The sequence below is a fragment of the Phlebotomus papatasi genome, chromosome 1 (assembly GCF_024763615.1).
Source record: "Phlebotomus papatasi isolate M1 chromosome 1, Ppap_2.1, whole genome shotgun sequence".
NCBI lineage: Eukaryota > Metazoa > Arthropoda > Insecta > Diptera > Psychodidae > Phlebotomus > Phlebotomus papatasi.
Window position 1 is genome coordinate 32,023,556 of NC_077222.1, and position 23,929 is coordinate 32,047,484.

The 23,929-nt window shown below is 33.8% G+C and overlaps 1 protein-coding gene across 1 annotated transcript; it reads right to left on the reverse strand.

Moving 5' to 3' along the window:
* Positions 1–5,794: 5,794 nt before the first annotated feature.
* On the reverse strand, positions 5,795–23,908 carry LOC129798836 (methylthioribose-1-phosphate isomerase). The gene is made up of 6 exons (XM_055842229.1): positions 23,349–23,908; positions 23,125–23,259; positions 14,423–14,658; positions 14,187–14,342; positions 14,019–14,071; positions 5,795–6,486 (listed from the first exon to the last, which is right to left on the reverse strand). The coding sequence occupies exons 2-6, from the start codon at positions 23,254–23,256 to the stop codon at positions 5,981–5,983; spliced, it is 1,083 nt and encodes a 360-aa protein (XP_055698204.1). The 5' UTR covers positions 23,257–23,259; positions 23,349–23,908; the 3' UTR covers positions 5,795–5,980.
* Between the last annotated feature and the right edge of the window lie 21 nt (positions 23,909–23,929).

A 23,929-nucleotide genomic window follows, 5' to 3' on the forward strand; every position in this document is an offset into this window, starting at 1 on the left:
AAATACTGCCAACAACAAATTAAATCTGTTTTCCCCGCTCTCGGCAAATACTCAAAATTGTTTGTGTCGTCGTTCCTCGAGACTCTCTGCCCTCCTTGTCTTGCACACTGCCTGGTACCAGTCGAAGTGTAGGAGTCGACTCAGAATGATCATGTGTGTAAAATATTTTTTTTTAAAGGAAAAAAAAGATGCGCGCTTCAAACAGTGGCATTCACAGAACTTTACCCAGCTTCTGCAGGCTGTACAATCTCGACGATTTGGATGAACCTGCGCTATTCCATTGAGAAGGGAAGAAGATCAGCATAGTGTCTGGTCTCCTATACAATCGAATGTGAGGAGAAAATGTCTAATTTTACATTAGAACACTCTCTTTTTCGTATTTGGCAGTTCACTGAACGTATCTTCTTTTTTTCTTCATGAAGAAACATATGCCATTTCTCGAAGATCACCATCCAAGAGTCATCCTTGGAGAGCAGAGAGTCGGGGAGGCAAAAAATCACAGCCTCTTGTCACAGTGTCTGTCATCAAGTGATCTCATGCTATTTTACACTTATCTGTCGAGGGAGACAAAATTTGGCGCTTGAAATTATGTTCTTTTTATGCTTCAAATGACGTCTCACATTTAATTGAAATGTGTGTTCTAATTACTAAGCTTATTTTGCGATTGAAAATTTCAAAATGTTTAATTTCCAAAAGAGTATTTTTTGATGATTTAATCGAAATTTATAATCATTCATGTATTTTACTGTGTTATCACACTTGCACATTAAAATTTTAATATGATTCACATTAATTGTCACTGGTGAGAGTCCAAATGTGTAATTTGTGTGTTTGAATCATTTTATATTCAAAATTTGATCTATTTGTTGATAAAAAGGTAGACTTGGCCCGCAAAATTTGATATAAATTAATTTATAGCATTAATGCGAAAAATTAATGCGATTTTCTCTTTAATTTCTTAATGTGAAAAATATTTATGCTTTAGGTAAATTTAAACTTATTTTTGCAAGCCACGTCCACTTCTTTATCAATAAATAGAAAAACCCCAAGTATTAAGTAACTCAAAGACACAAATAACATATTTGGACGCTCACAAGCGACAATTAATGTGAATCACATTAAAATTTTAATGTGCAAGTGTAATAACGCTGTTAAGAAACCAGTATAACAAGACCTACGCACTGTTATACGAACTCCAGACCCAAGGCTATGGATCAACTGTTCTAATTTCTCTTGACGCATATTTTTGGGAAATCTCTTGATTTTTCACTGAATATTGTAAACCTATTTCCAATGAATTGTATAACGTTTGCAAAAATCCTGGCTGTTATAAACTTACTTACTTAAATGGCTGCAACGTTTCCTTAAGGGACTGGGTCTCTCGCACTAACTTCCTCCAATCCTAGCGACTTTCCGTCAACTCACTCCAGTAAAGTAGTATAGGTCGCTGTCGAAAATTCTGTCCTATCGGAGGGTCCTTGCGAGTTTTCGTAACAATCTTGCTTTTTCGGGGAGGGGTTATTAGCTCCTCGCCCAACATTCTCTAGAAGGACCAGATCACTTATTCGTTAGCCTCAGGTTCGTGACTGGGGTTGGTTAACCAATCTTTCATTAACTGAGGGGGTGAGGCTATGTGTGCAATTACCCCCCACGTTTAGACCCCTGTTATAAGCTTTTATTTAAACTGTTATAAGCTGTTATAATCAGAAACATTGATCTTTGGTTTTGAGTCATCAGTGACTTGCTGGTCCTTAACTCTTTCGCAGTCTGACCACCTTCATGTGCACATTGTTCATTAATGTAAATGTGATAGTGAATGAATTCCCTGACACCCTTTTACCACCAATTTTCATTCCTGAGGAAGCAGGGGGTAGCCACTTTAATAAAAAATGAAGCTATTTTTTACTTTACCCTTGTTAATATTTTGCAGATTTCGCACATCGATTTAAATAATTTGCTAGTAATTTTTGTTGGGGATTATAAAATATGTATTTTTGAATAGCTTCTAATGCAAAATTTCGAAATATTTCAAAACTAGCTCCGAAACGTTGGCTAGAGAATAAAGGAGCAGAAGAACCAGGTCGAAATTCCGTGTTTTCTCTATCTGCTATAAACGTTGCACTTCAAATCCGTTCATGGGCTTCTTCCAAACCACTTCGGTGTCATTGCGTTCTGGGTATGTGTCACTGTACCTATGATTTGGAGACCCGAGAGAGTCAGTCCTGTCTAGAACGTCAGAGAAGAAAGCCGTGTGGACTATGAATGTGTGGCGGCTAGTTATCTTAATAGAGCCCATTTCTTCTTAATCCTTCCAACTTGTGAATCCGACCGTTAGTTTAATTTAATTTAATTTAATTAATTTCAAAAATCCACAACAAATAGGGTACAACCCTCTTACAATCGCGTGGCAAGAAAAAAGAATTTAAAAAGAAAAAGAAAAAAAACACAGAAAAAAGAAAAACGGAAAGAAAATAATAAATAATAGAGAAAATAGAAAGCAAAAGAAAAAAAATAAACTAATCAGTTAAGCCCAGTTTGGAAATGTTTCTGAATTGCCCATTGAGAGCTACGTACCTCACGGGGAAATGAATTATATAAGGCAACTCCTTTTACAAAAAGAGTGAGGTAAAAAAGATCTTGCTCCGTCCTAGGCACCAAATATCCCTGAACTCTAGCCGAACCCCCCCTTCGTCAAGAGGGAAGCCAGGTAACCAGGTGATACAGCTGTCACCAGGCGATGCAGAAAGAGAAGAGCACGCATTTAAAGGAAGGACGATAAATCGCAACCAACAAACACGTCTCCTATGAGGAGTAATGTGATCACGGGGACCAAGCGAGCAGATATACCTTACGCAGTTGTTAAAAGCTACTTTTAACCTGTTAATCGTATCACTATCTGCAAGGAAAAAGAGCTCAGCTCCATAAGAAAATATAAGATTACAATATGAAGAACAGATGGAATGATCCACTAGATTTTTCAAACCATTTAGGATTTTGAATCTTCCAAGGACTGGGCTAAAACTTCATTCTGTGTACTTATTATTATTATTAATCGTGTCGAGGCGTAAGATACGCATGTCTTGCCCAGAAAAGGGCCACGTCAATGGTAAGAGGACTTACTTACTTACTTACTTATCCGGCGCTACAACCAATTACTGGTCTTGGCCTGACTCAGGACCCGTCGCTACTCGAGCCTGTTACGCGCCACTGTTCTCCAATTCCGCACCCCTAATGAGCTGGCGTCCTGGTCCACACCGTCGGTCGATCTGAGGCTGGGTCGGCCTCGTCTCCTCGTAGCATAGAGTCCGCCCCTAAAGACTTTCCAGGCTGGGTCGTCCTCATCCTTGCGAACCAGATGACCAGCCCACCGGAGCCTATTGAGGCGTATTACGCCATTTCTCAAACGATTGAAAGACTTCCAGGTCATCCAGTTTTAGTACCACCAGGAGGAAGTCCGTTCCTTAACACTTGGAAGGACCCTAGTGGCAGCCGCTGCCAATTTAGTTTTCAATTTAATTTTTTATAGTGAAGAATATATCATTTCGCCTGGCCGCCTGATTGAATGCGTGCAGAATTTATCTGGCTAATTTTTTGTTATAAAATTTTTAATAAAAATTAAATATTAATGTAAATATATTGCAAAAACAAAAAACTGCACTCGGAAGGACCAAGTGGCAGATGCTGCCATATGCATTTTATATGGGAGTTTGACGTTCTGCAGATGTAATTTTCTTAATTGTTAGTGTATAAAAGCCTTAAAAGAACAAATTGAAAGTGTTTTTGTAAATAATTGAAAAGAATTATGGGAAATATTGAATTGGGAAATATGAATAATTATGGGAATAATTCAATTTTTCTCTTATTTACCAAAGCTCAAAATTCATTTTATTAAAGCGAAGTTTATAGAAAATAGTTAATAGTATTAACTATTGTTCATAAAGTAGAATTTTTGCTTTGAAAAATAAGAGAAAAATTGAAACATTCAAAGTCTGCCGCATTCAAAGGCAGACCACTTTCCCTTACTTCATTATTCTGATAAAGATGAAAACATAGAATGGTTAAAAATTTTTAGATAGAGTACCCGCAGATGAAATTTCTGATTCAGACACCAGAAAAGAACTGACTAAAACTCCAATGTTTAAATATAAGTAAAAATATCAAAATATTTTGTAAAATTCGATAAATGGCAGCGACTGGCACTTGGTCCCTCCGTGACACTTTTAGTTAGAGTTCTACGAAGTGTTAATTCGGCAAAATCTGATGGAAAGGTTTCCTTTCACAGATTAAGTCTAGCCTCCTCCGGAGAAATGTAAACCGAGCTAAAACCTTTTAGAAACTTTTCCACGTTCGATAAAGCAACAATCATCAATCCCTTAAACATCGTGAAATTAAAAAGTTTCATAAGGGTTCTTCCCGTATTTTTGCGTCCTTTTAGCTTAGTATATCATGTGACTTTCAATAATTTAACTTAATATTAGTAAAAATAATACAGCACGAATTTAAATTTAGCAGATAACTGATAGGGAAGGTGATTTCAAGCGAATGGTAGAGTATATTAAATCGTTCCATAAAAAACATCCGTAAAAAAAGTTCTATCGAGTTTATCGATTAGAGCAGCTTCTTAGACCTATTTAAATTTTCAATATATCATGTTAACATGAAGCTTTTACAAAAACCTGTTCAATAACTGCCCTAACTTACTTTCAGGACTAAAATTTTTAAAAATATTTTTTTTTATTTTTGCTCATGTGAAAGAGAGTGAGGAAATTTCAAAATTTAAAATTAGATTCAGTTCGAAATTAGCTCAATGTATCCTGGGGTGGAATGATAACGTTTCGACTTTGTAATTACGTTAAGCCGATATATAACTTCAGTTGCTCTAAATTTTATGAAAATAAGAAATCATAGGAAATTTTATTTTAATACGAATTGTTAAAATCAAATAAAGAACTTCAACGAAATATGTTAAGATCTTAATTATTTTAATGAACATAGGGCCCGTACTTGTACTAAATCGGTTAAGTTGATCATAAAAGTTGGATAATATTTGTTCCTATATAAAGTAGAATAAAGGGTCCGTTCAACTGTTGTTGGATATCGAATAATTAACAAATGATTGAATTAGACTAGAAATTAGAAAGTTTTAGTTAAGTTTATCAATTAAATGAGAACCGATTTTACAATTATTACCGATTTTACATTTAAAATTCATCTTTATTATATTTTTTTTTCCCAAAAAAGGTCTATGTGAATAGAAACAAAGATTTTAGCCAAATTTCTTTAAAGAGGCAGGAAAAACGAAAAAAATACAAACTATACCTTTGCAAAACGAATCCAATCACCTTAATTCAATTAAAAAAAATGCAAGGCGCAATAATATTTTCGAATTAGAAGTTCTTATTCTATTGATTGCGATGTTATTAATTTCTAAATAATCTTTTAAGCGTCTCTAAAGTCTAGCTATAAATAAAATTGACTTATACTCGCAAATTATTAAATTGAGGAATCTCATAAATTCCAGAAAAAATTGAGACAAATATTTGATTTGATTTGTTAGAACAGCTAAAGATTTAAATCTGAAAATCAAGTTTACGTAAGAATTTTAAATAAATTACACGACAACCACATATTATATTTTCACGGATATTCAGAGGGCAGAATTTCTAACAATAATATATCGTAAAATCTTACCTTATTTATTATCATGCAGCAGAAATGACTAAAGTTCAGATACCAAAATACCTCCTGAAAATTCCACCGAGGATTTACGATGTGAGGGCAAAAAGTCATCATGTGGGAAGTTACAAATATAGCAATTATTTAATATTGTTGTGTTTTACAAAAAAAACAATAAAGAAAAATAATAAAGAGTGAATTAATTGTAAATTCTGGAAGAAACACCGTTAACGTACAGTTGGACACGAATCTCTATGTGGCTGTTGGAGATTTTGGGACTTTTCTGGCGAATCGGCTGAGTGAGTTAGGAATCGCTGGATGGCTGTGTGTGCTTGAGAACCTGCTCCTGGAGTTCATTGGGCGTGAACACGCCCTTCTCCGTGATTATGCCAGAGATAAGAGCGGCTGGGGTGACGTCAAAAGCTGGATTCCAGCACGTGATCCCAGGAGCGGCAATTCGATGTTCGCCAACGTGCGTCATTTCGCGATCTGGCCGCTCCTCGATGATGATGTGGTCGCCGCACGAGATCTTGAGGTCGATGGACGTGAGCGGGGCTGCGATGTAGAATGGTACACCGTGATGTTTGGCCACGACAGCAATCTGGTACGTGCCAATCTTGTTGGCAGTATCACCATTCGCAGCCACTCGATCGGCGCCCACGACAACTGCGCCGATATTGCGACAGCGGAAGAGTGCAGCCACCATACTGTCCAGGATCAAGGTGGCCGGAAGCTTATCGTGGACCAATTCGAAGGCTGTGAGTCGGGCACCTTGATTATATGGACGTGTCTCAGTGCAATAAACGTGTTCTGAAATACAAGAAAAATATCAGTAGAAAAGATTCCTCAAAAATATCAATTAAATTCACAATGAAATTTAAACATTCATTTTTTCATACTGCATAGAGGCACTGAAACCTAAAGGCAAGTTTTTCCTAAAGAGAATTAACTTATCAGCCTGATATATTTTGAAATTGCGCAATAAAAGCTATTTACAAATACATATTCATAATATTCATCAAAATAAAACAAGAACTTCGAGCAAATTTCTTTAAGTGGCGGTGCAATATCTGCAAATTTTTTACAAGGAAAAGTGAGAAATGGCTTCACTTTTTATTATACTCCCTCCGTCCCAAAAAAAGTCGTACGTTTGGGGAAAAATTAGGGATTAAGGAATTGTTTTACGGAATGTTTTTGTTAATAGTAAATATCTTACGTATGAACTATTCTCCATCTTCAAGTAGTAATATTGAGGTCCACCTACCACGGTAAGATAAGGAACTGGTGTCTTGAAGATTTATTTTTTTTTCACTTTTTTTTCGAAGAGCTCCGGTCGATATGTAACTTTTGAAAATTCTACTGCAATTAACATATTTAACTAGAATTTCATTTAAAAATTCTAAAGTGTACCAAAATACTAAAGTGTAAAATTCTAAGTGTACCAAAGAAGGGATTTATAGTTCTTTTCGTTATGCCATAACAATGGGTCTAAATTTACAAAAAGGGCAATAAAACCAATCTTGCTCTTTTTTTTCCACGTTCTGTGATACACACAGAAAAATATGTACACAAAAATTTCTGTACATAAAAACAATAACTTTTTATGCACATATTTGCTACACCAAGAGATCACGAAAAAGTGTACACAATGATTTGTTCACCGAAAGGAGCTAAGATCGTGTACATTTTGTTACTCTGGCACTTTTTCTCTCTCAGCGGGAGAGAAAAGAGAGAGAAATAGTAACTCACTTGGCACTAAGTACGGAGAGTTTTGCGCAATATTCTCAATATCTGACAGTTTTCGGGAATCATGGCGGGTGTTACGCGTGCTGTGTCAAATAAAATGGTGAGGACACGTGGGTAAGCGTAGATTTCTGTGAGAAAAAGTGTTTTTTGAGTTGGAAAAGCAAGTAAATTTTCCGTATATCAGTGAAATTCTTCAGAAAAATGGTTTATGGTGTCTTTTTTGTCTACAGCATGAGAATAACTCTGAAAACCTGGGGATATTTTATGAAAACAGCATGAAACTGACGCCGGCAACCTCCCAGAATTTGGAAATTTTACATCCCTTGCTCCACAAAGTTGCAGTGAATTGGAGGTCACCGTGGAGGAGGCTCCTCCAGATCTGGTAAAATCATCAGAACTTTTTTACGAGCTCATTTGTAATCATTTGGTAATCCGCCACATTTTCTAATTTTCTTTGTTTCTTTCAATAAGATTTTATTTGCCAACTTCCTACTTTTCAATGCTCTAAATTTAAAATTTGCCCTATTTGAAGTTTTCAATTCAGATTAGGTTATAATGGGGGCTGTACCTTAAAAGACAACAGAACTGAAGCCCCCATTTAAGCTTCATTCTGTCTAAATTTTCAATTAATGCATTAATTAGGCATGTGAAAATTTCAAGAAAAAATTGAAACTTTTCAAATATTTAATTGAATAATTATTTCACTTGAAAAGAAAACGAAATTCTATTCTGCAAAATTTATTGTATAATATGTTTAAAATTTTAAAATTAAATAAATTTTGTCATTACTAAAATAATTTTCTATCCCAATTATTCTTCCATTTAATATTACTAATAAACTGAATGAGAATTAAGTTATTCTAAATAATTTTTTCAGAATGGTCTCCAAAAACATATGAGTTTTTGAGTAACGCTTCTACGTTCAACTGGAAGTGCCCATGGAATTAAGCGACCATTTTGTTTAAAAATATCCGAAGGAAACTTCCGTGCCACTTTTCACAAAAATAATTAGTGTTTTTTAAGCATGATTATACTTCTTTTACTTACTGTGAGATATAATGAGACTGAAAACTGTGAATTTGAATTGCAAAGCTTTAAAGCATACTTTCTATAACTTTTTAACATATTAAAAAAAATTATTTAATTATTAAAGTAAATTATTAAACATTTTGAGGTACACATTAAAACTATATTTTTTTAAAATTTTCAATCAGAAATTTTAAAAATTCAGCCTCTGGAACGTGATTTTCTAAGACCTTTTTGGAAAAAAACATGCTTTTCTATGGACAAGATTTCTTCGAATTGGTTCATCTGAAATCCAGGAACCAAATATTTCCTGATCAAATAGACATAAAAATCTTCATTCAAGGACTACTTCAACTCATCAGCTAACAAGCACTATATGGTTTTTGGACTTCAGATGAATCAATTACAAGAAATCTTGTCCACCGAAAACTTTTTTCTTTCAAAGGAAAAGAAAATCCAAAAAAAAATCAGGTAACAATGGCTAAATTTTAAATTTTTTAAATGAAAATTTTAGAAGATATTGTTAAAATCTTGTGCTTCTATAAGCTTAAGAACTTTAATTAAATATATTTTTTAATATGCTGGAAAAATTTTGGAGAAAATATTTTGTTTTTTTTAAGTCTTCCTGACCCACGTAACCCCTTAAGATAAAAATAAAAAAAGAAATTACTGTAAACACTGTAAAAGATGTTGACAAAATTGAACATAAGAAATATTTCTCACTTTGCGTAGCTCACTCTTCTTATTGTATAGTTTCCAAAAAAAATATAATGTGTATGCAGATAAATTCTTATATTTCAGTTTTATTAAAATAAAATATATTTAAAAATTATTAAAATGTTTCTCCTTGGGATAAGGCATACGACGGAGGCTATAATTTACGAATCAGAGTTCTCATTAAAAAATACTGTTAGTGTACATAAAGAAAAACATATTTTGTAAAATTGTTCATAAATATTTGTGAATTACTATTGGGGACTTACGAAATGTTCGTAAATCGTATAACTCACTAAAATGTTCGTAAAGGATTATATTTTTTCGCAAACACTGTCCGTAACAAGATCACCTAAAGAGGATTTTTTGTTCCTTTGGTGATATTTGTTCGTGAAAGAACAAAAAATCCTCGTTAGGTGATCTTGTTACGGACAGTGTTTGCAAAAAAATACATTCCTTTACGAACATTTTAGTGAGTTATACGATTTACGAACATTTCGTAAGTCCCCAATAGTAATTCACAAATATTTATGAACAATTTTACAAAATATTTTTTTCTAAAATTTCCTCAAAATGTTAACCATGGTTAAAAAAAAATAAAACAAGAAATACACAAAATGTTAACAAATGTTAAAAATTTTTGTACCAAATGTTAAAAAAAATTTACCAAATGTTAAAAATTTGTGTACCAACAGTTAAAAAATTGTGTACCAAACACTTGCTTAAAATTTTACCAAACACTTTTTCAAATCTGGACAGCCCTCGGTGTAACAATTTTGTGTACAAATTTTTCTGTGTGTATAGGTGCTGAATGGTTGGAGATAAAGATTTGGTGTCTTTGGACGACCCCCACCCCCTGTAGGTCAACTTTTGGATTTTCAACATGTCCCCAGTTTCTCCCCGCCCCTCCTCTTCCTCAGAAAAAAATCGCACTATGTGTTTTTGAGCAATCTCAATAAACAATATGGTTTTTGGAGGGGCAGGGAGGGGGGGTAAATGAGAGGTAGGGTAATGATCCTAAGGTCGACTTACTAGGGCGCCGCCGAAGGTGCCAAGCTTCTATATTCAACCTTTTGGTACTTAAATTTTACTAAAAATATTCAAAAGAAAGATGTTTTTAAGACATTGTTTTCTTATCTTACAATCGTAGGTGGACCTCCATATTACCCATTGAAGATGGAGGATAGTATGTATACAAGATATTTCCAATAGACAGCATTTCTACTTTACACCGTCTCTTCCTAGCGATATTCTTCCAAACGTACGACTTTTTTTGGGACAAGAATTTTTCTCAAACGTACGACTTTTTTTGGGACGGAGGGAGTACTTAATAGGCCCCTGATTTAAACGCTTTTTACTAGCGAGGGAGGAGTTTAATAGGAGATTAAACGGTAAAAGAAAACGACTTGAAGTTTTCGGAGGATGTCCCTATTACTGAAAATGTTAGCAAAACTTTTATATTTTCAGTTCGTATTCTAGTTTAATCCTTTAAGGACAGTTAGGTCACCTGTGACCTACAGAGAAAATAATTTTTCGTAACTACCTAAAGTTATTTCTTTCTAATATTTGTACGTAATCACAAAGTAGAAAATTGTGAAAATCAAAGATATTTTTTGCAAATCTCCAGCTATTTGCTGTATAGTAAATATTTCAGTTCGAAAGTGACTAATTTTCAAAGTACAGCAACGATGGATGATTTTTAATATTTTTTTATATATCCAATTTTTTTAAGCAAAACTCTTTTGGGAATAGGAAGTTACCTATACTCATACATAATATTTTCATTTAAGTGAAATTTATCAACGATTGGCATTGTCAAAAAAATTACTTTAATTTTTGGGCTACTTTTGACTCTATCGTCCATAGAGTTAAAAAATACATCGAATCAGACTCTGTTGGATTTTCCTGGGTAAAATGTAATAATATATTTTATTAATTTAATTTTTATTACTGATTTTCGATCAGTAAAACACGTTTCATCCTTAACCCTTTAACGACGAGACACTTCTTACGGACTAAAAATCAACAATAAAAAATAAACTGAGAAACATAATCAATGATAAGTCTTACGTCTAACCTTGGAAAGTCTAACAGAGTCTGATTTGGTGTATTTTGTGCATCTATGAATAGCCCAAAAATTTAAGTAATTTTTCTGACAATACCGATGAATAATATTTCTCGCTTTAATGAAAAATATTACGTATGAGTATTGTAGTTTTTATTGCCAAAAGGGTTTTGCATAAAAAAAATTAAAAGTATAAAATATAAATAAAATAAATTATGAATTTGAGAATTTAAAAATTCGCCATTTTTGAGCATAAATATTTACTACATAGCAAATAGTTAGAGACTTGCAAAAAATATTCTAGATTTCTTCAACCTTCTACTGTACAATTATGTACAGACATAAGAAAAAAACAACTTTAGGTAGTCAGGAAAAATTATTTTCTTTATGGGACACCGGTGTTCCAATCGTCCTTAAAGGGTTAAATGGTTAAAAATGCCTCAAACGATTTACTTTTTATTTCCGGATACTAGTTTGAAATTTTACCAGCAAATATTCTATTTTCAGAATCTTAAATTTGCAATTAATAGTTGTGCATGATGTGCTTCCATACCAATTCCATCAGAAAAATAAAATTGAATACATTTAAAACGGTCTTTCTCTAGTATTTAAATTTAGAAATTAATGTTCTTATCGTTCTTATCCCTTTAGAAAAATTTAAAAAACATCAGGAAGAAACACTTTTCTGATTTCTTAGAGCAAAACCATAGTCCAAAGACAATGGCAAAACATAACTTTACAAGGCCATGGGAATTTTTTTGGGACACCGTTGTTTGCTTTGACAAAACTGTTTTTACTACTCGAACTCAAAGAGAGAGCACTTATATGTATAATCGACTTTTTTAAATTTGTCAGCATCATAGAGCTTAAATGGAAAGAGATATCAACTTACAGTTTTCGGAGACCCCCAATAAAAAAACGATACCTCTAGACGTTTCTTTTCTTTTGTCCGCCTCACCCCTCTCCATCACCACTAAAACCATGTTTTTTTGGGGGTTTTCTCGAAAACGGCACCTACGATTTCTTTAATTTTTGGATATGTTTTGGAGGAAATCTAGGCGACCATTACGTCCAAACATACCTATAATCTAAAAACATCGTCATCTTGAATTTTTGAAAGTCAAAATTTAACTAAGAAATCGTAAGAATTTTACGAACTTTAGTTCAATTTTAATTTAATGTTAATGATCTTGAAAACATTAATCAACAACTTGAATATCCGAGAATGACTTATCTTTCTCATGTTTACATTTTTTGTTTGTCTGTGCTTATGTCTCATGCTAGAACATTCTAAAACGATCATTTCTGTACCGATTCTTGGTTAGCTGAGATTCTTTACAATCTCAGCTTTTGTAGTCACAGGTGAAATCCGACCTCATCAGAAATTTTGGATTTTGCCCAAATTTTGGATTTACACGTTTTGAAACTCATAGATCACGAATATCATATGCGCCAAAAATCGATTTTCGTGGACGTCCCGTCCGTCCGTCCGTCCGTTCGTCCGTCGTATAACCACTTCTGGAGAGAGAACGGAAAGAGATATCGACAAGCGGTTTTTGACAAAGGTTAAATGTCGATGTATATTATAGAAGTTGATGATATCAGACCCACCCCCCCACCCCCCCCCCTTCCGCCATTTTGGAACACACCCAAAATTTGTTTTCTCAATAACTCAGCCCCTATGGCATGGATCAATCTCAAATTTTAGTATGTTATAGCTGGACCTAAGAGCTTTCGATCGATACCAAATTTAAGGTCCCCCGACCCCCCTGACCCGAGCTATAAGGGGTCAAAAATTAAATTTTTGAATGGTCATATCTCCGCTTCTAATTAATAGATTTTGAAAAAATTTGGTGTTTTAGAAAGTTCTCGTCGAGTACTATAACCCTTTTAACACTCCAATTTCATCCGATTTAATATAAGGTTCGATTAATCGAAAAATCGATTTTCGATTAATCGGTCTCGAATATTTCGAAAACTAGTCGATGCTTTTTCTTTAAATTTTAATATGTTGTAGCTGAGGTCAAGACCTTTCCATCGGAGTGGAATTATTACAGAATCTGTACCTCAAATCAAATGATATTCATCATGTTCGATCTTAGTCATAGAAGTTAAAATCTGACAAGAAATATATAATATTAGACTAAAGGAAAGTGTAAGCCTTGTTGAAAATGATCTTTTCGTAATAATTGGTAATAATAAAATTTTACGTTTCTGAATACTCTGCAATTCCACTTAATAAGAGTAGACGTATTGACAAAAATAAATTAAATAATTGAGAATAATAAAGCAACAAATAGAAGTAGGGAAATTTTGAATTTTGGCACGAAAGTTTTCATGAAATATTGAGACATTAACTGACGACGAACTAATGCCTGACAATAATTGAAGGCAAAATTATAAATTGACTCATTTGTGCATAAGAGCTCAATACGATTAAATTTTTTTGTAAGTATCACCCACATTGCCCATCAACAAGATGTCATTTCGAGAAATTCTTTGGTATGAGATCCCCACCTGTTGATGACATCGAGAGAGCTACCGAAGTTCGCAGATCGTGTGCCAAAATTGCTAATTTAATCATAAAACCATGTGCAATCCTCCTGTCACTCTCACATCTTGTCTCCTATATCTCATTTTCTAATGCATTTTCTCAATACACAACAATCATATTCCCATACTAAAGTCACTTTATGCCACTTGAATCAGCAATTGTACTATCAACTTAGGTTTTTGTGAAACAGATAGAATAATTGAGGATTTAAGTTTCTTAATAACAGACAAATCTTACCTAATCGCTTCAGTTCATGCAATTTTCTCACAACTCCCAGTGCTGTTCCATACCTAAAGGCCAGGGCCATACAAAAAGAAAAGAAGAAAATTAGAAAATTTATATGATGACAAATGCAATAGATTGTGAATTTTTAATTGACATTAATTATTGTAAATCGCTCATTACCCGGCAGTCGCTAATGACCCCGTGTTGCAGTGCGTTAAAACACGGATTGGTCCATCGCCAGAGACATTAGATAAAATTGCAGTTGCACCATGAGTGCCAATCGCCATGTTATCTGAAATATCTTTCTGAAGCATCGCCTCTGTGGCCGCCAAAAACCTAAAATTAATGACAAATCGACATTTTCAGTCCTTCTTCATTTTCTCCCCAATAATTCTCTCACTATGCGGTCATTTTACCTCTGTTTCATCTCCGATGCAGACACTGAGTCATCTTTGGCCAAATCATTGGCTAAGGCGATCATCTCTTCTGCAGCACCCTTCATATTAACAGCCGTTGGTCTACTGGACACCAGATAATTGAGTTTTCCCTCAATCTCCTGGCGCAGTGTCTTCTTACTCTCATACTCCTCAGGATAGATTTCCACAGCCAAAGAAAGGCACCCAACAATGGCAATTGCCGGGGCTCCGCGAACCTAGAAATGGTAGGAACGCAAGAGCTCAGTCAGCTTAGTCATCGAAAAAAATAAACAATCAAGAATATTCGTAACATAAACATTATAAACTGTTTAACATTAAGAGAATATATTCAAAATCGATAAAAGTATATGTACCGCAAGCATAACATAGTATAGTTGAGATGACTAAAAGAGTTCTTTACGGCGTTATCACACTTGCACATTAAAATTTTAATGTGATTCACATTAATTGTCGCTTGTGAGCGTCCAAATATGTTATTTGTGTCTTTGAGTCACTTAATATTTGGAGTTTTTTCTATTTATTGATAAAGAAGTGGACTTGGCCTGCAAAAATAAGTATAAATTTACCTAAAGCATAAATATTTTTCACATTAAAAAATTAAAGAGAAAATCGCATTAATTTTTCGCATTAATGCTATAAATTAATTTATATCAAATTTTGCGGGCCAAGTCTACCTTATTATCAACAAATAGTTCAAATTTTAAATATATAAAATGATTCAAACACACAAATTACACATTTGGACTCTCACCAGCGACAATTAATGTGAATCATATTAAAATTTTAATGTGCAAGTGTGATAACACAGTTAGATTATGGTAAGACGAGATCAGTTTATTGTAAGTAAGCTTTTCAAAGTAAATTTGAAGTTGAAAGACATCATATGGATTCCCAATTAAGCTTCTCAATAAGGGATGGCTTTCAGGCTTTGCACACACTCTGACTTCGAACACTTCATATTTTTTCCCATATTCCATCAATGGATCTGACCTTATGCCAACATATTTTAATAGCTGGGCTGTTGACCGAACTCTCATCGTGCATCCGTTAAACTTTCTACAGCAATAAAAGACAAGTTTAAGCCTTTGGCTAAATTATCGATTTTCAAAATTATATTTAGTCCTATTCTCAACTTATCATGAGATTTTGGTAATGACCGACAGGATAAGATCACGTGTATAAGCTGTTGCGAGATGAAGTAAACTGGGCGGTGAGAGGAATTATTTATACAGATATCCAATAGGGGAAGGCGCGCTACCTTCGGACGATTTATGCTTCGTACAAATATATTTTTTCAATGTGTTATAAATGAATTTGATCCATTATAATATTATATTTTAATAGCTAGTACAATGCCTTAAATTTTCAGGAAAGAGTTAGAGGTGAAATCCATAAGGAACATAGAGAAAAAATTGAATTGTCCGAAGCTTGAGTCGTCTGAAGGTAGCGCGCTTTCCCCTAAAGAACGTAGCTGTTCATGACACTGAGAAAAAAAAGAGGGTGCGATTAACTTTTTTTCCTCATAACTTTAACACTTTTTAGGTGTAAAAATATATCAACATTTTTTAATGTTAATATTACACCTTTTTAAGGGTAAAATTAACATGACAAAGGTTAACTTTTACCCCCAATACATCTAAAAAGGGTAATATTTGCACCGATTTCGGATCAATACTGCAGGGTAAAATTAACATTTCCGGAATGTTACAGTAGAGTTCCTCAAATTTGAACATTTGGGGGGTATAGATGACATTTCTCAGTCCTCAAATTTGAACGATATTTTCAAAAACGTAACGGAATTCATGTGAAATGCACTTTCCGTCAATTAAGATAAACAACTTTAGAAAATATATCAATGTAATTTATTGTGAAATAAATTAAATTTGTTGCGGAAGTTAATATAAAACGATAATATTGAGGAAATACCAGAGAAAAATGGCACTCCACGCAAGACTTTCTTCACATAACCTCAAATGTTACATTTTGAACTCAAATGTCGTTCAAATTTGAGGAGTTCAAATTTGAGGAACTCGACTGTATTTTAACTTTTTCGGATTTCTCTCAGTGGAGGAACTAACAGCTGAATGTTGAAACGAAAAATAACTTCAGGTGAAGTTCAGATTAGCGTTAGTCGAGAGTTAAAATTAAGCTCAACTTAACTTAAACAATAAATGTTTTCAATCAACTAGCTGTCATTAGCGAAAATATCACTGCTAGAAAATTTTTAGTTAAGAACCCAGCTGGCAAAGATTGAAATGAGTCGATTATACTCACTTATTTAATGGATAAAAATATTATTTTTGCTTTTTCTCAAACTTGAATAGTTATATTATGTTACTGTAGTGACTATTACGTAAATAAAAATAAAAATATTATTTTAAGTGGATTAGTCATAAACGATCCACATAGCGAAGCGCCCGGATTAGCACATTTGACTGCAAATATTTTTTCGAATGCAGAAACGTGGAATAGTGCTTTGGCGTATAAGCTGTTTTTCTCATACGGCAACCCCATATTTTGGCTTTTCTGGCATACCAGAAAATGTCAATTTGTCAATGTTTTCGTTCGATTTAGCAAGATTCCACGGATTTTTCTCGTTATTTTATAATCTTGCACCACCAAACTTGCTAAAAATTCTCTAGAATAAAATAGGAATTAATATTTTGGATGTGAAAGAATGTGCACGTTTTCGGGGTGCAAAACGGCGCGATTCCTGTGACTCCTGCTCCAATGGCGACTCATTGAAGTCGCGTATAGTGGATGTTTCTTTTTATTTCAGGCAACATTGGCTTTCTAAGAAGCCGTAAATAGAGTGAAAACCTTATATCTTTTCCTTAAATCCACTAAAGTGCAAATTATATGAATTTGGTATCATTTAACAGTATTTTTGAGAAGAATTCACGGATAGAGGTGGACAGGTTTATTCCATCTTTAAGCCAAAAATTATGCCTCCGAAATCGGGGGTCTAATTTTTGGCATAAACGTTAATCCACTGTTTAAATTTATTCTATTTCTCATTCAAACATTACAAAACGGCGGATTATAATCGAATTATCTTTATATTTCGATTCAACATTCAGCTGCAAGGACCCAAATAGACTCAGGCTGATCATCGAGAATATTTATCCTGTAAAAATTGTCAGTACAGATTTGCTCCAAAGTGTTATACACTCTAAAGGAATTCATCGTTTAGAAGTCCTTTGCATAAATTTCCTTCACTTAATCCTTTACAGCCAGATTTTACAAGCTAAATATTATCGAGGATCAGTCTGAGTTTATTTGAACCCTTATGCCCTAGACAGACTTAAGTTGAGCTTATGGCTTAAGCCGGAAGACGGTTTAGTCAGAAACAGATAGAAATGTAATCTGGAGCTGGACTGATAATTATTTTGACTACACGTTAAGGCGTCCCCCGGTTTAAGTTGTAAGTATGTCTAGGGCATTAGGGTCGAAGGGCTGTTTCCTTGTGGTAACAGATTACAACTCCGATGGTTTGTTCATGTTTAGCGAATAAGTGAAGAAAGCTTCCCCAGAAAACCCCTTAGGGGAAAGTGCGCTACTTTTGGACGACTTCAACTTCGAACAACTCATTTTTTTTCTATATTTCTAATGGATTTGACCTATGGCTTTATTCAGGAAATTTAAAGCATTGAACTTACCATTAAAATATAATAAATAAAATTGGTGAAATTCATTATAAACTTTTTGAAAAAACTGAGTTATTCGAATCTTGAATTCGAGTTCGAAGGTAGCGCACTTTCCGTTTCAAAGAAGAGTCAGCTTTAGGGCTGACCTAGGACTAGATGACTGAGACATATTGAGGATCTGGCTTGGGACCATCTTGGGAGCGATCTTAAACATTTTCATGAAGTAACGGAGGCGTGGGATAGTAGGGGAGACTGGGGCAAAATTTGTCAAAACGAAAATTTCAATATTCACTATTTTCTAAAATAAAATAGACTGAGGCTTGAAATTTTTATTATAGATAGCCTTCATGAACCTTCTTAAACTTGCAGAGTGTCAAGGGATTCGAGAAAGGATTATGTAAAATAAAAAATTGTGAAATTTTGATCCCCATTTTTGGAATATTTGGCTTACAGAAAATATCAATACTGATTAGCTCAATTTAAGCACATTTCTCGTTAAGATAGAAAAAAATTGTCTTCGACAAAGTTGTAGATGAATAAATTTCCTATAAAACTATGTCTATTTGTTATTTTTAACGTTTGCGAGAGTAAAACGTCACAAATTATCCGAAGACTGACAAAATTTGCTCCAGTAATTTTGAGAATCTCCACAAAATCGACTTTTAGAAAATGATTCGAAATTCACATTTCTTTCGAGATAGAGGAAAATAGTCTTTTGCAATGTTGTAGAGCAGTAAATTTCCTATAAGAATATGCTCATTATAAAACGTTTAAGTTTTCTCAAAGCTCGTAAAATAATTAAATATGCGTTTTGACAAATTTTGCCCCAGTCTTCCCTAACCTGAGCGTCTCAAATTCACAACTTCAATATAGATTAGTGGTTAAAAAAAATAATGAACAAATGAATCTGTGATTTTGAATTCTGACAAAAAGAGGTGACAAAGTGTTCCAGATCGATCTCTGGTAAAGTTGGAGTCCGAAAAAAATTACGAAAAAACTCATTGTAAAGAAAAAAACTGAGATGAAACAATTGAAATTGTTGTTGCCAAAAGTTGTAAAAATTGTTAAAATTATAAGAAAGGTGTCACCATTCTTTGCCTATGCCCGGTCCAAACTATCCTGACGATTCTGACCAAATTTAACGAATCTCAGGAAACAACATAAAGATTTGAGTTAGTTTTGTAAAAAAAGTTGTATTTTTAAACTTATGAATACAAAAGGCTCGCTCTTTATTTGTTCTAGCCTCTGATGAAGACTTGGAGCTTGAACAGAAATCTTTGGAAAAAAAATAGTGCATTATCCCTATGTAATTTCCACTATCCGACGAATTCTAGACTTTCCATCGATATGAGTAAGAAAAGACAGTTGCTATTTGAGGAATACTTGACTTCATAAGTTTGATACCAAACTTTGAACATTGATTTCCCGATGTTTAGCTAAAGGAAGTAAAATTGTTTCACGAAATTATTAAATTTTATTCCATGACTTCGAGTATGCTGCGAAATTGTTTTATTTCGACACATTTTTTAACCGGAATAAGACGAATAAATAAGTTTTTATTTACTGAAGAATAAAATACTTTTTGGGAATATAAACCTCAACGATAAAAACATACAGAAGAAAAATTTATAACTTCCGGTATGAGTGATCAATCCCGTAGAAAAAAATCGTTATACTCCGCATTAAGTGTTCTTAAGGTGAAAAAGCTACAAAATATCTGTATTTCTGAATTATTCCTGAAATAATATCATTGCCTCAAATTACCGGTTAAGAAAAATTCGTTGAAATTGAAAAGTTAAATAAACCTTTTTAATTATTTAACACTTCTATGCAACCTTATATTATTGTTAATATTGTTCTTATATTAGTATAAGAAACTTCAAGATTACACCAAACCTACCGACCGTTTTTGGTCGTTTTTTCTAGAGTGCTTGGCCAAATGACAGACTGTGGTAAGTAGGATACTCAACAAATTTTTCTTGGGAAACAGGAAAAAATTAAAATTAAACACTGAAAAATATATTACATGTATATTTTAAGAAATTCATAAAGTTTTATAGTGACATTATGCCGTTTAAATACCTGTGTTAATTTTAAAAAGTTTTGAAACTGGTAAATTTGACCAGTCTTGGTAGGTTTAGTGTTAAAAAAATACTTAAAATTGAAAGTATTTATTTTTGTACAGAATAATTTTTCTTTCTTTAAGTCTAATATGTATTTAAAAGTATTATTGGAATGTACGAATATAAATGGAACACATAGGAGAAAATACTGTCCCTTCGAACGTTCAAGCCTTCGAATAATGTGAATTTTCTTTTAGTTTTCCTAAGAGACTTAGACATTTCTATTAAATATTAGTTGACTTATCATCAATTGTTGATAATTCCGTGATAATTTAGAGTAAATCTCTTACGAAAAACAAAAGAAATTCACTTTATTCGAAGGCATGAACGTTCGATGGGAGAGCACTTTCCCCTATGTTCCATCTTTGTCTTCTTCTTTATTTTTTTCATAAATCAACGTTGCGGTTAGGTTGTCCTCTTTCCTCCGATAAGGAAATCACTAAGAAAGAACTTATCACAAAGATCTTTGCCCTAATTTTTGGACTTCGTACACTAAACACTCGTTGGTTGCGGCTACCTCTGTCGTATCTGCATTTGTTTTGTATCTGCATTCGGAGCAACTACAATACAGACGTCCCCTCTTGCGTGAAATACTGACACAAAAGAAATGCAGATATAGGACAGAGGTAGCCGCAACCGACGCACTATCAGCAACCACTCAACAAAGACTGAGTCTTTCAGTAGAATTTGCACACATTCCGAGCTCCACTAGTAAAAACAATCCCATCCTTTGTAAAAGGATGGATTATATTTGATATTTTGAGAAGTTCATCAGTCTTTCTTGAAATTTTGAGCCAAAGACTGATCTTACGATCTTACACTGATTACTCACGATACAGTAGACTCTCTCTCAATCGGGCATATGGGGCAAAATGTCATCCAAATTATCGAGAGATTCGGGCGTCAAAGTGATCGTAAATTCGACAAAAAGAGCTCAATTATAAAGAATCACGATAAAACAAGAGGAACTATAGCGAATTTGAGCAAATTTGCTTCAAAATCAAAAGTGAAAATTGTCAATAAAATTCTGCGCTCGATTGAAAAAGAGCCGATTGCGTGAGAGTCTACTGTATATAATATTGCTCACACTTGAGCGAACGCTAAAGATGATGTTTTCGTTGTTTCATCGTTTATTCTGTACACTGGTAAAAATAAAAGGGTCAAATTGATCCAACTGGTAAAAATGAAAGGATCATCGAGGATCCTTTGAAAGTGTCCCTGTTTTGACGCTTATTTACCTCCGGAATAAGGGGAGAAAAACAGTGATAAAGTCATCTTTGATGTTCGCTCAGATGAGAGAAATATGATATCAGTAATATGTTCGTGATAAAACATAATCTTACGTGATAAATTTGCATACAAGATTTCAAGAAACACTAGTGATCATTTCAAAGGTTAAAATATGATCCATCCTTTTGTAAAGGATGGAGTATAATCTAATTTGATCCCTTCATTTTTACCAGTGTAATTTAAAAAATGTGAAAAATCGATACTTTTCAGAGTGTTTCTCGTGATCTTTTTGTTTTTACCAGTGTCGCCTTGTAAAGAATCTCATCTACCATAAGCTTATCTGAGTTTATCACTGTTAATTATTTAATAAATAATTAACATAATAGAATAGTCTGATTACAGAAAAGGGACATAAAACAGAAATGTTCATAGAAATCGGTTAATAAATGCCATTGACAAAGTTCTATCAACTTCAGTATATAGGGTACAATCAGGTAATTTAAAATCGAACCTCGATTGAAATTTAGAGATTTCATCATTTGTTGTAAAAGGAAAAAACACACAAAGAAAGACCATGAAGAAGCATAAGCCTTATGCCCTAGACAGACTTAGCGCTTAATCCGAGAGACAGCTTAACGTAATTATAATAAAAAATAATAATTTGACTAAATTCCCATCAGCTTCCCACTAATTAAGCCTAAGCTTAGGAACATCGATTTGGGGTTCTTTGCATTATTTTCCTTTACTAAAGGCATCACTACCAAACATTATAGGCTATTCTCAGGAATCAGCCTGAGTCTATTGGCCCCTACATTTAAGTTTACTTCATCGTGATTTTTTTTCTTTTGTCCATCCAAAACAGTGATGAAATCACAAACTTCCAATTTATGTTCATTTTCAAATTACCCCATTATACCCTCCTAGCATGTGTGAGGTTATTAAGTGATAAGGGGCACAAGAAATCGCTGGATAGGTTCCTACTTCAGAAATAATGTGCCAAAATTTCCCCAAAATCGGTTAATAAACAACACCGAAGATTGTTAACTACCGGTCGGATTCTTAGGTTAGAAGGCTGATATAGCGAATAGGCTCGGAGTGAGAAAAGGTAAACATACAAAGTTTGAGCTCGATCTGACAAGGTCGAAACTGCGATTGCAAGGAAATAGTTAAACATCTTCTGGTAGACTGTTCATTGCCAAAAAGTTTGTCTAAAAGGTAAGTGCCTAATTACCGTCATTATGGCTTGTCAATTGTCTCTAAACCATTACATTCTTTTTGGCCACAAATCAAAACAATAAGTGTCTTTTTTATATGTTTAAAATAATATTGCCAAAATAGTATTGCTTTCAATTTGTCAACACTCGATTGACAATCATTAGGTCCGTTTTAGTGCAATTTATTTACCACAATATCGTTTTGTAAAAAAGATACATGCAATAAGGCACAGAAATCTTTCGTCTAGTCACAAATCTTTGCCTTACCATAAATCTTAAAAGCTAATTGCTTTCTGTATTTGCTAAGATTTGCTTAAGATGAAGAAACAATCTCTTGGAATTGTTTGACAGACAAATATGACAAGATGTGAAATAATGTGTTTGAGTTTGAAAATGATAAGGCTACTTTGTTGCATTTCTAGGTCTCTGTCATAAGTTGTGTGATATATAGTCTATATGGATTATACCTGCATTTTATTAATCACTCTCCAGCCATCCTCAACACCTTTCACAGCAATGTACTTTGACTGAACGGGAAGAAGTAGTTGATCCAGAATTTCCAGACTCCCTTTCTCATATCGAATGGACTGAAGAGTCATTGTCTGTTGAAGATAAAAAATAATGTTAAAAAAAATTTAGTTAAAAAAAACCAATAATAACTGTTGAAAAAATCCAAAGTCAGTTGATTCACCTTTTGGCTGATACAGGAGAAAGAATGAAAAATTAATATGTTCACACTCGACAGATATAAAATTATATCTTGTATGATCGCTCACAAAAATAAATAATTTTCACGGTTGGATAACTTGCTGCTATAAATAGTTCATTTATGCAAAGCACACATATTTTTTAAAGCTACTGTCAAAGTAAATCAGCCGGAAGAATCATCTTTCGAACAGACACATACAACGGGATTGATTGAGAGTGAGATTGCCGATTCGGGTAGGGAAGTTCCTCGCACTTTAATTCACACCGAAAAAAAAATAAAGAAGAACTTCAGTAGAATGTCACTCAAAAGTAATTGCAACAAATAGCCGTGTTCACGTTTCTTCCGAATGATAACACTAAGCTCTGTGCAATAAAGTGGAGCACCACCGAGATGGGCGATACTAGTGATAGCAACACGGACGAAACATCTGATAACATAGGCACGCAAATTGAAACTGCTGTGGTGCGAAAAAGGGAGAACCAAAATAAAATCCACCGACTGATTGTCACTCTGACGATGAATGAAAACGGAAACACGTGTCTATGTCGGTTGAATGTCGCGCG